Source organism: Oryzias melastigma, linkage group LG10, assembly GCF_002922805.2.
Source record: "Oryzias melastigma strain HK-1 linkage group LG10, ASM292280v2, whole genome shotgun sequence".
NCBI lineage: Eukaryota > Metazoa > Chordata > Actinopteri > Beloniformes > Adrianichthyidae > Oryzias > Oryzias melastigma.
The window spans coordinates 8,781,195-8,797,392 of NC_050521.1; the positions used below are offsets into that span (position 1 = coordinate 8,781,195).

At 39.4% G+C, this 16,198-nt stretch overlaps 2 protein-coding genes and 1 long non-coding RNA gene across 4 annotated transcripts in view; 2 read left to right on the forward strand and 1 right to left on the reverse strand.

Annotated features, from left to right (window-relative positions):
* LOC112153729 (C-terminal-binding protein 1) overlaps positions 1–3,076 on the reverse strand; it is a 24,230-nt gene extending 21,154 nt beyond the window's left edge. Inside the window, exon 1 of the mRNA XM_024284104.2 lies at positions 2,740–3,076. Coding sequence (XP_024139872.1) covers positions 2,740–2,779 — 40 coding nt within the window. The 5' untranslated portion in view covers positions 2,780–3,076. The remainder of the gene's footprint in view (positions 1–2,739) is intronic.
* Positions 1–8,741, forward strand: part of LOC112153733 — a 91,633-nt gene extending 82,892 nt beyond the window's left edge. Inside the window, exon 6 of the long non-coding RNA XR_002920531.2 lies at positions 7,831–8,741. This is a non-coding gene — a long non-coding RNA (uncharacterized LOC112153733). The remainder of the gene's footprint in view (positions 1–7,830) is intronic.
* A 3,226-nt stretch (positions 8,742–11,967) lies between these two features.
* The window catches only part of maea (macrophage erythroblast attacher, E3 ubiquitin ligase), an 11,947-nt gene continuing 7,716 nt past the window's right edge, over positions 11,968–16,198 (forward strand). Inside the window, exons 1-2 of one of the 2 annotated variants that reach the window (XM_024284112.1) lie at positions 11,968–12,122; positions 15,556–15,738. In XM_024284112.1, coding sequence (XP_024139880.1) covers positions 12,054–12,122; positions 15,556–15,738 — 252 coding nt within the window. In that variant the 5' untranslated portion in view covers positions 11,968–12,053. Of the gene's footprint in view, positions 12,123–12,537; positions 12,918–15,555; positions 15,739–16,198 lie in introns of those variants that run through there. The other variant, XM_024284111.2, reaches the window with a different exon arrangement.

The following is a 16,198-nucleotide window of genomic DNA, read 5'->3' on the forward strand; positions in this document are numbered from 1 at the left end:
CTAATATCACGATTTACATTCTTTAAAAAAGGTGTCTGCAGAAGCTGCTATTCCAACTCAGCTGTGAAGCTTTCTGCATAAACATCTCTCACTGCATGCATACATATGACATCTGCACCTATTACAGATTTGACAGTCTGAACAGTCATTTTCACTTTACTCTCCAGCTTTACATTTCTATTTTTCCCCATTGCTAACATTTCCTTAAAAAAGGCTTCAACAAACCCTATGGAGGTCTGCTCATGCAAACAAGTTTCTGCTCTGGCTGACACACAAACAGTCCTTCGTCTACTGGCTGTCTCAGAGAGGCACTTCAGGTTTTTCTGCTTTTGTTCCCATTACACTCTGTACCAACAGCAAAGCAAAGACAGAATTTGGGAAGCAACACACTTCAGTTGACTTGCCTAAAGGTCGAATTTATTCAGAATTCCAAGCAGACAAATAAGGAACTCAGTTTAGAAAGCAACGGCCTGTTGGGACATTTCACTAAATGGATTTACTGAGTCAAGCTCAGAACAGTTTCTGTGTTTCCTACAGTGTTATTTGTAAAGTTTAAACCATCATTTCTCTGTAAAGAGTTCAGTTTGAAGATGTAGTGGATTTCTGTGTTTAAATCTGTTACTAAGGTTTAAAAACTGGATCATCTGCATTCAGGATAGTCTCTAAAAAATAAGGACTGAGTTTGAAGCATAGAAAAAAAAACTCATATTATAAAGCTATAGAGCAGCTCTTAGGGCTGGGTGATACTGAGCATTTGGCTGTCGATCCGATACCGGTCAGTATCGCCAATATCGATACCAATATCAATATTTTTTATCAATTTCCACAAAACATGGCTTGAATTAAAGCTTGAAAATGATTGATGTCGTGGTATATTTACATTTTTATTTAAAGCTAAGCTGTAAATAGTGCAAGAACTGCCCCTTCAAGTGTTACAGGTAACGCACTGCTGTCAAATGAACAGATTTTCCCTCTGTGCCAGAATTTATAGAACTGAGCTTGTAAATGCTTATTACCCAGGCCCAGAAAGGAGGAGGATCGATTAAGTTCAATAGCATGACTGGATGATAAACTTGACAAAGTGAAATAACAAAGCTCATTTCCTATTAAAAACACCTCAAAGTGCTGTACGAAGAAAAAAAAACATAAAGCTAACTGAACTGTCAATCATAGATCTAAGCCACACCTCTGCTGCTCAGTTCTGCTCCTCTAGCCCCGCCCCCTTTTTGGTATATTTCAAATCTGAGCTGAGAATGGAGTCAGGCTCCAACTACCCTGTTTAATTACCCTTTAAGGAGCTTATGGCCTGACCGGTGTATTTTGTACGTATCAAATACGATCTTTTACACACAATGTTTTTCCGTCTGCTCCTGATTCACAACGATTTGAATAAAGAAATGCTCAGAAATGCCACTTTGCCCTTAATTTTCTTTATACATCAGAAGAATTAACATGTTTAGATCGCAATTAGAAAATAAAGTCAAAAACTGTTTTATTTAATCCTCACATTCCCTCCATTGAGCTCTATTTATTGACAAAACATCAACACACAACCAAGGTAATTCCAAAGAGATGCACAAAAAAAACATGAGTTTCCAAAATCTAATCGTTCCAATCCAAGTTATTCCAAACATTCCAAATAATCCAATTTGTTCCAGATCAGGCCAGATTTTCATAATTGGTATTTCAACAATGGCTTATATACGTTACAAAGCACTTAATGGGTGTTGGTTGTAATCCCCGTATTAAGGGGGGCAACTGTAGAGTGAGAACTCCCCCGAAATGGAAGAACATCCGATTTCAAATCTGAAGAAAAAATAAATACAGTTATAAAGATTCTAATTAAACTGCAGCTGTATTGATAGATGACACCAGGAATATCTTATTCTCATCCTTTCTAAAGACAAAGGAGATGAACTGTTTGTGTGTCAGAGGAATTGATCAAAACCTAATTTTATTTACAACCCTTCAGAGAGAAAGCGGGAACAAGCAGATCCGGTGTCGTCCGTTCAAACCGGAACAATAGTTGGGTTTTTTTATGTTAATGTATCAGTGATGTCAAAGCAGACCCGAGGACTGCAGGAGTCTCAGCGCTCCTTCAGACTGTTAGATGTGATTGTCTTTGTTCCTTCAAGCTCCAAAGGAAAGAGGCTTCAAAAGGAAGAGCTGTGAGGTGCACCTGAACCCTCAGATGTTATCGCGAGCTGCAGCCTGTTGATCTTTCAGATTCCGTTTGAGTAAAAACGTGGCTCCTGCAGATTCACTCGTGGAATTCTTCTGCGGATGGTTGTTTCTTCTCACAGCCTCCCGCTGCTGCCGCACCTCCACTTTTCTAGAATGGTCTTTCCCGGCAACACACAAGGTGCATTTATCTCCACAGTTTTGTGTGTGTGGTGTCAGCTGAGTTTGTGTGTGTGCGTCTACTTCTGCCATTCTGCTTCAAGGAAGCACAATGAGAGGGAAATATGTGTCACGTCCTTCCTGGCCCTCGAAGGAGAGCGAGATCTATTTCTGCCGGTGCAAATGGAGGTGCTCGAGGGGCCTTCCCTCTTTATTTCCTTCACACATTCGCGCGCAAAGACACGCCGAGAGCTTTAGAGAAAACGTTTTCATCAAAGAAGACAAAAAAAAGGAAGAGACGGAAAAGAGAAAGAAGGGGGAGGGGTAAAGGAAGGTACAATCATGTACACAGAGTTAACAAACACACACACACGTAAAGGCAGGGAGCTGGTTGTTTACCTAGAGGCATGCCTTTGTTGAGGAGATGTGAGCTTCCCATGGCGTGTTCCCCAGCCGGCCGCTTCGCAGAGCTTCACGCAGCAGACATGAACAGGAATCCAGTCAGCATATGGCGGCGGTGGCCAGCTCCCCTCAGTCCTTCTCCTCCCAGCCCCTCAGTGACAAGCATACACATGTGCTCCCCCTCTTTCTCTCACTCCCCTCCCCTCCGTCCCCTCTGCGTTCTGTCTATCTCACCCCTCCCTCCCCTCTCAGCTCCCTTCCCCTTTCAAGCTACTTCCTTCCTTCCTTTCCTTTCCTTCCCCTTCCGCCGCACTGATTAACCTGTGTGCTTTACCGCTCCACACCAGGACCGGAAAATGTCTGCATGCTGAGACTGAAAGAGCTGCCACTTTTGGACTGGGAGGGCGTGGAGAGCAGGCTCTCGCTCTGTACATTTGAGTGTGTGAAGCAGAGCAGGAATGGGAGGGGCCAAAGCTGCCCAAATTTCATCTTTTGTTTCCTGAAAGACACCGGGGAGATGTCCATAGTGCGGGGTATGTGAAGAAGGAAAAAAAACTCCTGGGAATCTTGTTACGCCTCATTCCTTTGACCTAGACCAGGGGTCGGCAACCTTTACCAGTGAAAGAGGCATTTGGGCTCGATTTCTACTGATCAAAACCTAGAAGGAGCCGCATAGTCTTACTTTGATCTTTGACAAATTAAGATATACATTCATGACCTTCTTTTTCTTTAAATAATAAATATGAATTATGTCTATTTTTGGCATGAAAAAAGGCAAAAATGTCAAAGAACCCAACATCTTTCAAAATGTGATTTTTCCTTTTTTTATTTTATGTTTGACAGAAGCTCAAACAACTTTTAAAATAAAAGATACTCTGTGCCAAACAGGATCATCTCAGTGCAGCTCTGAACAGCTAGTAACCAATGTAATGCATCTTAAGATAATATGTACTTTTAACTCATAAAAGATCAAACTTTTTACCTAAGTTTTGCTTTGCATATAAAATCTTTTCTTCTGGATGTAGTGTTGAGCAATTTATCATCTATGTGCAATTCAGATATCAATTTCTAAATTTAACTAATCCAAATTAAATAAATGGTAATTAAGTAATCCTTACTATAAAAAAATGCTATTTTATTTTACTCTTCTTTTTTTTGTTCTTTTTCCCCTCTTTGTCCTCAGCAGTCTTACACTGCTGACTTTTGTTATTTTAGTTTGTGGTTGGATGGGGGTGTCTCTGGAGCCGCAGGTTGCAGACCCTGACCTAAATTTATCTTTAAACTAGAAAGAAGTTGTTATGTCTTTCCTCAAAAACATTTATTTAATTCTTTAGACAAATATAAAGATTAATTTAGTCAAACTTGAAAAGAAATTAACCATTTTTGTATTTAAAGCAGGGGTGGGCAAACTGGTGGGCCATATACGGCCTGTTAAACTATTTAATCTGCCCTATATATATATATATATATATATATATATATATATATATATATATATATATATATATATATATATATAGCTGCTCTGCAGAAACCATGTCCAAGAAAATGACACAGGTTTTTGATTTTGACCAAAAATGATTTAATTCGAATTAAAAGACCACTGGGAACGGTTTAACAAAAGACGATGGCCATAAATGATGTACATTCACATCCTAGTGTTGAATGTGTGCATTTGTACAGCCACAAGAAGTGCGCTTTGCGTGTGCATGAGTTCAGTTATATTAAAAAGAAGCAGTTACGTTAAATAATGCCAGTACATTTAAATGCAAAAATCCCAACTTAAAGTTGTCTCCAAGAGGCCCTTCTTCCTCTTCATATAATACCTCTTAGATCTCCCACTTCACTCACTCTTCCCAAAGGAAAAATACACTTGTTTTCAAAATGGCGGCTTTTCCGTTGGTTTTATCTCCATAGCAACCATTACATTTTTTTATCGCCTAAGGGTGATGAACAAGTCTGCATTATTTTTAGAAGAATCTGCAAAAGTAAAATTTTAGATTTCCTTGGCAACAGAGGTTTTATGTTAATAATGCCCACATTCCTAATACGTTCATATCGTATGTTCATATTGTTTAGTTGAGCTTCAGCCAACAATTCATGTGCTGATTTTTTTTCAGAGGTCAAAGGTCAGCAAAACTTTGGTTGTTATAAAAGACTTAAGCTGGTGGTATGTGTGTGAAATTTTCACTCTAAAAAGACTAAACCAACAAGCTAGATTACTGAACACATCTTCCACAAAGAAATCAGTATATATTAAAATGATACAGCTTTTGTAAAGAAAAAATAATAATACTCGTACACGAATAGTAACACTAAAGTATGTCCTGATAAAAAGTTTAAGCATAGGCTAAATGTTTTTAGACTTGTAGTATAATTCAACTGCAGATAAACTTAAAAACTCTTTTTTAAAAAGTACTTAAAAGTACACTAAAAGTATATTATCTTAAATTTAGTTTTCAAAGTATACTTGAGAATATTTATTTTTGGTAAGGACTCTTCTTTTCCCATCCCGTAGGAAAATATAAAGTTGCCACATTTTACACTTTGCCACAAAATGGCCGCCAAGCTGGAGGTTGTGTGGCCATCCCATAATAGTTTCAAAACCTCCCATGGATATCCCCAACATGTGTGTTTTGGTTTCATTAGAGGATTTTGAATTCATTAATTACCCATATCAGAGATTTTGGCTCCATTCATTTTTGACGCTTTCACCCACAATGATGTCATCATTTTTTAGTGAGTTTATTTCACTATGTCAAGAATTAATTTTCACTGAGTACTAGGTGTGTGCATTAGTGAGTGTTTGAGAATGTGGCGGGGAGAATTCTTGGCTCAAAGGCGCAGTAAGATAGAAGAACCTGGTCATTGCAGTCCTGAAGCAGCACTGAAAGAGCCACATCATGATTGACATTTATAAGTCACAGTGGTGCAGTGTGCCATTGGGTTTATGAGCGCCTGCTGTGATGGATCAGTCAGAGTGAAGGGCACGGCACGATCCACCTTCATGAGTCGAAAAAACAACAAAAACGTGTCAACGCTGGAGGGACATTCCTTCATCTGACAAGTGGAGCAGTGTTCAATCCCACATGCGTCCGTACACGTCTACTAAAAGGAAAAAAGAGGACTGGTTATGTCTTTGTGCCAGACTTTTTGATTGTTGTAAACAATTTGTTCAAATAATTAGCTGAAAACCAACAAGGGAAAATCCAGTTTGGATTATATTCTGCTTCACTAAATACAGTATCGTTTTAAACGCTTATCATCAGGAATTTTTATGCCTAAATACAAAGTTTTAAAGTTAAGAAACAATGCAATTAAAACAACCAAATATTTTGAATGTTTGTGCCTATTAAAAAAAACATTAAAATTATTGACACTTTTTTATAGAGTTTAATCCAACATTTCATATTGTTTAGCAGCTACATTAAATGTGTTAATCAAACAGATCTTTTTAGCAAATACATGGATTAAGCAGCCCCACTAACTGCAAGAGTTCAACGGGGTGATGGTTACATCACATTCTCAACAATGGTTGACGCCACCAACATCCAGTGGAAAAGGTGAGGTAGGGGTGTCCAAAGTCAGTCCTCAAGGGCCGTCCTCCCGCTGTTTTAGAAATCCTGCCTTACCTGCTGCTGATTACCTGGATCAGGTGTGTTTGACCAATAAGGGGCTTCAATGGCAGGTTGGTTGGAAAACATGTAGGACGCCGGCCCTCATGGACTGACTTTGGACACCGCTGAGGTAAGGCCTTCCTCACAGATGCCCTTATGGAGGCACATCGGCTGTTTGCAGGCAAAAAAATGGGCAATTCTGTATGGAGTACGGAGGAAATATCAAAGTTGTAGATCACTGAGTGAACCTGTTGGGCAAAAATTTTCATGCTTGTTTTATTTTACGGGCATACTGTGAGTGACAGGTTGTAGTGAACACCTAAATGATGAGTGAGACCCTTTGTGCTCCTGGTGCTCAGCCTTGCTGTCAGCAATGAGGAAATTAGACGATCACGTAAGTGTACACGTATCAAACACATTCTCACTCCCATCTCGTCACATATTGACGTTTGGTTAAGGACCCCCTCTGTGTCAAAAATTGATATTTTGAGTGTCCCCAACTCATTGTATTTTGACATGCTGGCTGTTTAAGATAAGATAAGATAGTCCTTTATTCGTCCCACGGTGGGGAAATTTCAGTGTTACAGCAGCATTGCAGATAGGTAAAAATTGGAACAATTTACATATTTACAACAGAGCAAAATAAGATAAAAAATACAAAGAAGAAGAGATGAAAAAAAGAGGCAATTGCACTGTGGATATGATTTATGTTTAATAAATTGCGCAACATATTTTTAAAAGTAGCTTGGAATGACTATGAGATAAAGTGACAACAGTAATTTCCATTAAATCGTGGATCTCCAACCTCCGGGTCGCCAACCGGAACCAGTCTAGTAACAGGACGTGGAATGCACCGGTACCCTAACCTGATACCGGTTTGTGTTCGGGCCCAGTTCAGCATCTGGTACCCTCTGGTACTGGTCAACGGCAGTCATGAATGTAACGCTTGAAAAAAAATGACTTCCTCTTTCTTCTTTGAGGAAGTCAAAACTGTCCAACTACCTGACTGTGAAATAAACAAAATGGCTGCCTGCTGAGGTTTCTGTTTTGCTGCCTTACTCATTTTGAAGGTTTAAATTAAAAAAAGTGCAGAAACGTTTGTCCTTTTCTTTGGTTAAAGATTCAGGTTTCTTTAGACTGAAAGAGAGGGGAGTTTGTGCAGAATCTGAGGGGAAGTCACGAGGAAGTAGATTTTTAACCCTCACCTTGATCATTACAGGAAGTTTGAGGTTTGTTGAACAGTTATTCCCTTTTATCCTCATATTATTCCCAGTTTATCACTCCCTTCATTCAGTCCCCCTCCTTATTTTACCTGCTGTTCTTGTCTGATTCACTCCACCTCCATTCCTTCCCAGGCCTCTTTCTATCTGTTTTTTCACCACATGCTCTGCCATGGTGAACCTCCAGCCTCCTCCTCTCTGCTCTGTGGAGTCACTGCAGCGTGTCTAATGGTTCTGTTCGCTCTCGGCAGATCCACCAAGCGGAGGCCAGACGAGCTGCAGCCCCGGCTAAATCCACCCGACCGCCGGCCTGATCGAGACTGACAGCCAACTAGACCATGAGCTATCACCGACACGCGGACACACAAGCCCCTGCAAGGGTGCATGCCTGCACGACTGCGGGCGCAGCGCATGCACGCTCAGACAAGCAGCTGCTCCCAGAACACGTTTATTATCGGGTTTCACTTCAGATGCACCAACACGTGACGCAAAGAGCTGCAGTCGGGCACGACAAACAACGCACGAGTTGTTCTGATCCACACTCAGCACTGGACCGGCAGCACTGAGCTTCACAACAACAGGGCAGCATGGGTGTATGAAAACACACTCAGCTGAACATCCTGCAGCTAAAACACGTGGACACACACTCACACACAACTGGTTTCCTGATGCTGACACGTCAGTGCAGAACAATAAAGCATAGAAAAGACACTGCAGAGCACGGCGGGGATATCTACTGCAGACAGAGGAACGCCGGGCGAGAAGAATCTAACGAGCACGTGTACGAGAGGAAACGAGAAGAGACATGAGAGCAGGGAAGATGAGCAGAGGAGATAAACGACTGGAGGAAAGTGAAGAAATAAAGACAAAGCATCATCGGCCGCTGCAGATGTGAGAGGAATTATCCAGACTCACTTATTAGCCTCTCAGGTTCACAGTTGATCCAGCAGTCAGGAGTACTTCTAAAATGATGCCAATGAGCAATTTGGATCATTTGTTTTATGGATTAGCATAGAGGAGCACACAGAACAACACCTCTGGGTTTTATGCTGAAGAAATTAGTCATAAATTCACGAAGTGAGTCAAAGAAAAAGGGTTTTGTCAAAGTAAAACATAGATAATCTAAATCAGGGATGTCGCACAAAACACACCTTAGGTCACGGGCCGAACAGGATAAACATTTATTAAACACTCTAAAATGAATTTTTTAAAACTTTAAAACCATAACTTTTAACATAATTATAAACTAGATATATAGCATTACCTGTGATAATGCTAGTGTGAATGCTTTAAGATGAATTTTGCCGCTGAAGATGCTGAAATTGATGGATAAAAACGCTGAAGTTGATAGCAGAAAATGCTGAAGCTGATAGCTGAAATCACTGAAGCAAAAAAACAGATAAAATATTAGCAAAATGCCAAATAAGCTTAAAAAAACTAAAAAAAACAACAACTTAGTTTAGCCAAAACAGCTAGCATGTAGCTGAAATATCAGGAAAACTCCAAAATAGCCTAAAAAAACCTTAGTAAATACCAAATAGTCCAAAAATCTACCAGGATGCCAATTTTTAAAACTTTAAAAATGTAACTTTTTAACATAATTATGGATAAAAACAGGCAGAAGTACTATTCCAGAATAAATCAACGTAAACCTTTAACAACTTTCAATATTTTACTTTCCATGAAAATAAATTTTGTCAAAATTATACAAGTTAGAATAAGCACAAAAGAACACTAATAAAAATAAAATAAAATTATCTGGAGGGCCGGATCCGGCCCTCGGGCCTTGACTTCTCCATGTGTTTGTTCTAAATGGATAAAGAAACTTTCAGCTATAAGGAAGCTGCAGAGAGGAAATTAAAACATGCAAAACAATTAGGATATATTAGGAAATACAAGGAGAGAATAACTGTACAAATATGAAGAATTCCATTTCCAGTGGATATTATTTGTTGAATAAAGTATTCTGAAGAAAAAAACCCAAAACAAATGACTGTATATGGAAACTGGACTGATGGACTCTCTCCCCCTGGTGTTCCAATCCAAACAGGAAGTCGCTTTTTTTTGCTGCAATGGTGGTTCTCGGCCATCGTAATAAAGTGACCAATAAGACGCCTCAATGAAAGTATGTAGTTTTTTTAACATTTGACTGACAGAGCCTGTTTTCAAGTGGTAGGGGTGTGGCCTTCCAACAAGCTCACTCCTGATTGGTGAGAGTGGTTACCATAGAAACAATGACTCGGACCAATCGCTGCCTACTGACGTTGTCTGGCTCCAACATGTATATCAAAATTTTTTTTAAAAAGGCGACTGTATTGACTTCAATTGGTTGGAGGCAGAAGTATAACATTTTCTATGTGTGACATCACACTCACTCAGTCCAGTTTTCACATACAGCCAATGGTTATCACAGTGTAAGCCTCCATTTTATGTGTTTTAGTCCAACTTTTAATTTCAGGGTTTCACTTCTGTTCAACGTTTAGCTCACTTGTGAGTGTGAATCCTTATTAGGAATTTGAAACAAAATTAACAAAAATTGGATTTAAATAAAAGAGTAAAAAATGCTTTAGATTAAAGGTTTAAACTCATAAGTAAATCAAAGCTTTGAAGCAAAAAACCTGGAGAAGTTTGCTTTGGATAGTTTTTTATTAAACAAATATCTGAACTATGCTGGGAACCAATGGGTGAGAGGTCAAATTTCAGAGGAATAGAATAGATTTTATTAGTCATTGTCACATGTACAACGAAATTTTATATTCCTCACTAATCGGTTTTTCATTCATACTTTTCCTAAAATAATAAAATTATAATTGAAAAAGAGTTTAAGAATAAAAAAAAATAAAACATACAAATAAAAATAGGAGTAAGATAAAATATGTATATAAAAAGGATTGATGCAGTTTGGAAGTTTATCCAACACGTCCCTTATTTCTTCCTTTTTAATCTGATGTTCTTTAAAATCCACTTTTAGGTGGAATAGATGTTCAGATTAATGATCAGAGTCACTTTCCAGTCCAATCCCCCTAACACACTCTTCAAAACAGCGAGGACAAACCTTACATCACCTGTCTCTGTGTGTCCACTGTAGCACTTTGTTCCAGAGCTGGTGGGCTATGGCTTTCGGCAAATAATGGGCCAACTGTCTTTGACAGCAGCGGCCAATCAGCACAGCCCGCGGTGGCCGCTGGCAGCATGTCCACTGCAGCTGGGGAGGGAGCCGAACTCACACGCCAAAGGAGGTGTTGTTGAGGGTGATGCATTCTGGGAGGGGACGGGTTTACTTCCAAACTGGACGTTTTCTGTTCGATTCTGAATTCTCCTTCAGAATCTGCTGGAATTACATCTAAATCAAAGAACACAAACACTGGAGCTCCGGTGTTAAAGATACTCAACTTTTCTAAAAGAAGATTACATTGCCTTAAATACCTCATTATATGGGCTGTTTTAGAATGTACAACAATCAAATTATCAGAAAAAATGTCACAGTTTAAAAAGATATTTATTATGTAACACTAACAAGCTAGTTTATGTAATTTGAGTAAAAATTGATGTTGGGAGAGAGTACAAATACAGATTCCCGTAGTAAAAAGTAATCTATTTAAATGTATCCTTAATTTATATGAAAAATTAGACAATATACTTAAAGTTAGCTTATCTATGTATTTTAAACTGAAAATGTTTCCAATTTAATCTGAAGAAATAAAATAAATAAATATAAAAATAAAAAAATAGTGGGAAATGATATTTTATTTGTACTCAAAGGTGAAATAGTGGGAGATTATTCATTATTTTTATTCAATATTTCTTCATGTTTGATGCTTTGAAAGAAGGTTTGCATAAAGTTTTACTCCTGAAGTTTATTTGTTACTTGAGTATCAAGAATACTGTATAGACCATTTGTACTATTTGTAGTACTGGTATACTAACTAAATACGTATTCTGGCTAAATTGGAACAAGTTTACAATCTATTGATGGAATATAAAAAGTAAAATTTGAGTATGCTAACTAATTTTGTATTAAATTGTACTAAAAGTTACATAGCTGTTTATTTTCCTTTTCTGCAAGCACACTGCTAATAAATGACAGATCATTGTAAATATATAATTTGATCCATCATTTTTTTCGGTTATTACCATTTTACTCCTTGTGTGATTTTATTAGCTAGTTTGAACAATAATATAGCTCAAAACACATGTAAAAGAGGTGAAAAGCTGTGAAAAACTACAAAGCATACGATTGAAATGTAGTTAAATAATCCTGACTATTTTTGCTTAATTTTATTCCATGTGATTGTGTAAATGTGGTTTGTTTTTGTGTTTGTGAATCGTCAGCTAACTGCAGCCTGCCTTCTGGCCCCGCGCCACCAGGTGGCAGTAATGAGCAGTGAGCCCGCTCTGTGTGGTTGGAGAAAAAAACGTAAAAAAATGAAAACGCACACACAAACAACAAGCAGCAGAGAAGCACAGAACCAAGATGGCGGTGCAGGAGACAGCATCTCAACTGTCAATGGCCCTCAAAGTCCAAGAATACCCCACCTTGAAGGTAAAACACGTGAAAATTGGCGTATATCGGAAGCGCTGTTGTTGGTATGCTAGCATACTGGGCACTAGCTTCGATGTTGTCCGAAAAAAATGAAATTTTAGCTGATTGACGAGGAACTTGACAGGGAGGCTAATGCTAGCTGAAGAACACTGCCCAGGTGGATGCAGTCCACTAGCTACACATAAAAAAGGATAAAGAACGTTGTTTGTTGAATATAAGCCATCACCTGATGGTTTTTTGTGTTCGCTTTAAAGCAGTTTGTTGACTATTTTAGAGCACTTTAACTAATTCCTATTTTTGTGTCATGTCTCGTCGCTTATCTATGTTGAGGTTTAAATAGAAATAATTGTTGCACCGTTTTCATTTTTTAAATCATAACCGAGTGTTGCAGATGGCAGATTTATTCTGAAACGGTGTGTTAACGTGATCCCAGACAGACCCGGGGAGATGAGGGGGGGCTGCGCCTCCTTTTGGAAGCCAGTGTCAACCAGATGACATGAAAACGTGATTGGCCTGTTAACGTTAAGCTAGCACGGGTTCCGGTGGCCGTCCTGCGTCGCGGGCATATGCTTGCAGTTCTCCCACCCGGCCGGCGCGTAACGTGGGGCTCGTGAATCCCGGTCGCGCGGTGTCATCAGATTGGCTCTTTTGCTCCTCAAAATGGCCAGTCCTGCCAGCCCGCCGCACGCGCGCGCCCTTCTTCCACCACCCCGCGCGGCGTTACTGCGACACCGCCGCGGAATCGAACCCGGGCTGCTGTTCGAGCCGAGCTGCGTCGCCGCATTCAACCCGACCGTGAGTACATCCTGTGAGGAACACACGAGCGGCGCTGCGTGCCCGCTGAAGGAGGGGAGGATGCTGTGTCAGGATGCTGGTGGTGGTTTGGGATGCGTCTGCAGCAGGGAGATGATGGGCACCATTTTAGGATGGGGGTGATGGAGCTGTACAGCTGCTGCTGATCATCAGGATCAGCTCCAGAATGCAGCATATGCTGAATATTGTGCGTCTCATGGACATGCAGCAAAAGGGAAACGCCTTGTGTGTGTAACACATCTATATTATATCTGTATGTGCTAAAATGGCTCTTCCAGTGTGTTCAGCATCATGTGTTCAGTCATGTATGATGCAGTGCATCTGATGGTAGACCAGTCCAGTATGTTCTGATTGTAGTCACAGCAGACCTGCTTCATTGTAGCCAAGTTTGTATTTGCTTTTAGTTTAAAGACCCACTCAAATGAAAATGGTCTTTTTATTAACTTGTTCTAATGTAGGGGTCGGCAACCTTTACCAGTAAAAGAGCCATTTGGGATCGATTTCTGATCAAAACCTAGAAGGAGCTGCATAGTCTTTCTTTAGCCTTTAAGAAATTTGGATTTGCATTCATTACCTTTTGTAATAATACATATGAATTATGTCTATTTTTTGGCACAAGCAAAGACAAAAATATGAAAAGAACTTAGCATCTCTCAAAATATGATTTTAAAAAAAAATTACATTTGACAGAAACTCAAATAACTTAAAATAAAAGATCCTCTGTTCCAAACAGGATCATCTCAGTGCAGCTCTGAACAGCTCGTAACCAATGTTGTGCAGCATAAGATAATATGTGCTTTTAACCCATAAAAGATCAAAGTTTTGCTTTACATATTAAATCTGTTCATTCTGGAGGTAGAGTTGAACAAACAAGACGTCTTCAGATCAACAGGATGTAAAAACCTACATAGTTTATCATCTATGTGCACCTCAGACATCAATTTTTAAATTAGACTAATCTAAATTAAATTAATGCTAATTAAGTCCTTATTTTCAAAAAATGCTCATTTATTTAATTTTTGCTATGTTTCCCCTATTTGTCCTCAGCAGTCTTTCAATGCTGGGTTTTGTTATTTTAGTTTGTGGTTGGACCTTGGTAGTCTTAATTTGGGGGATTTGTTTATTTGTCTTCTTTAGGTAGTTTTGGTTAGACAGCCATTAGCAGGGAGCTGCTGACTTTGATGGTAGACATGTCTGGGTCAGCAGTGTCTCTGACTTATTTGTTGTTTGACCAAGGAGCCACTATGGAGAGTTATAAGAGCCACATGTGGATCTGGAGGCGCAGGTTGCAGACCCCTGTGCCAGTGGCATTTTTCTGATGATCGAGGACATATAATTTCTTTACACAAATTCTTTTAGATTAGGAACAGGCAAAAAAATGCAGCTTGAAAAATATTGTATTTGTGTAGTAAAACAATAGTGGTCCTCAATCTTTCTGCTCCGCTCCATTCTCATGAATCCTCTCTCAGACAAATAGATCCATGGAGGTCTTTGTTTTTCCCGTCTGAGCTGATATCTGGATCAAAACTGCACAGGTGGATAGCTCCAATACTGCTTACTATTTTTAATGCTCCACTAAGTGTTAGGTTGGGGGTTTGAGGGGCTGTTAGTTAGCTGGATAACTTGTTAAACAGATGGGTGACGGGAAGTGGGGTCCACCTTACTCCGTGCCAACAATCTTGCTCACAACTCGGAAGCACATTTCTAATGAAGCGCTGCTGCTCTGTAGAAGCTATGTCCCAGAAAACAACACTTTTTTTGTCTTAAAACAGCAGAATCATAATTAAAAGACCATTGGGAATGTCTTTACAATAGATCAAAAGACGGCTGGAGTGGGACTTTAACTGCAAATGGATTTACATTTTCAAAGTGTTGTTCGTTGGAAAAAAATGTGATTAAAGTCAGTTATTGGTGCCTACACATAGAGTATTTTTAGGTGTAAATTTAGCAGTGCATTTGTGTTTTTGGTAGATCAGAGTTTGTGAGATGTGAGCTTCTCTTGTGAACACTTACAAATCTGTCTGTAAAAAGACTTGGTAATCTGCATTGTTGAAATTTAATAGTTTTTGATAGACCTGATTATACTGGACTTTTTTTGTATCAATTTAATTTAGATTCCCAGTTTGTGGCCTACCTAATGCATTTTCTACATCATAAATACAATATTTTTTAAGCTGCATTTTTTATTTGCTCCTGATTCACATCAATTTGAATAAAGAAATACTCAGACATGTTATTTCGAGCTTAGTTTTCTTTATACATGTCCTCCGTCATCAGAATAATACTACAAGAACATGTTAAAAACAGTTTTCCTTGGAGTTGGGCTTTAAACCTTTAGGCTCAGATGACTCTGGTTTCATTTCACCACAGACTGATTAAATGAATGTAGCTGCTGTCACAGTTTAATATAATCATGAAGATTCAATCCCTGTTTTCTGTGAACTAAGACTGATGGATGAGAGAATGATGTCCAATGAAAGATGCCGTGTTTATCAGTAAAACACACATTTGATTTTGTTACAGTTTAAACTTCAACTCATATATGAAACTGTTCTCCGTTCTATTTGAATATTAGCTTCTATTCTTTACTGAGACATGTTTTGTGAAAATGTCATTGTAGGTGCCATACGAGACTCTGAACAAACGCTTCCGAGCAGCTCAGAAGAACATCGACCGGGAGGCCAGTCACGTCACCATGGTGGTGGCAGAGCTGGAGAAGACTCTGAGCAGCTTCCCAGCTGTGGACTCTGTAGTATCACTGCTGGACGGAGTGGTGGAGAAACTCAGTGCTCTCAAGAGGAAGGTGAGGAACCGAAACCAGAAATGATCATCTGTAAAACAGGAGAAGCTTTCCAACACTGTTGGTTGAAAGTGGGTCCGTTGTTCACAACAAGATGAATTCAACTTTTCCCTTCTTCTTCTCTCTCTGTGGTTGCTAGTTTTCTCTTCCAACACAACCACTCGCACAAAGACGCTTTTGTCAAGATCATAATTTAGCTTTTCAGCCTTTTGAGGTTCACTTTGGACTGGAGCTCACAAACAAGGCAAAGCAGGCGGTTAACATTCCTATCAAGCGAGTCCAGGCCAGCTCTTCCTGTGGAAGAAGAGAGTTGGAGTTTTTGTGCCGTTTCTGAGAAACCCAGTGATCTGCTAGTGCTAGAGTCAGTCCTGTTTGCTCATGTAGTGTGTCTGTCTGTTTAAAAACTATCTAGTGCCCTGGATTTTAAAGGCAATTCGGACACGATGCTCACTACTTTTCTTTC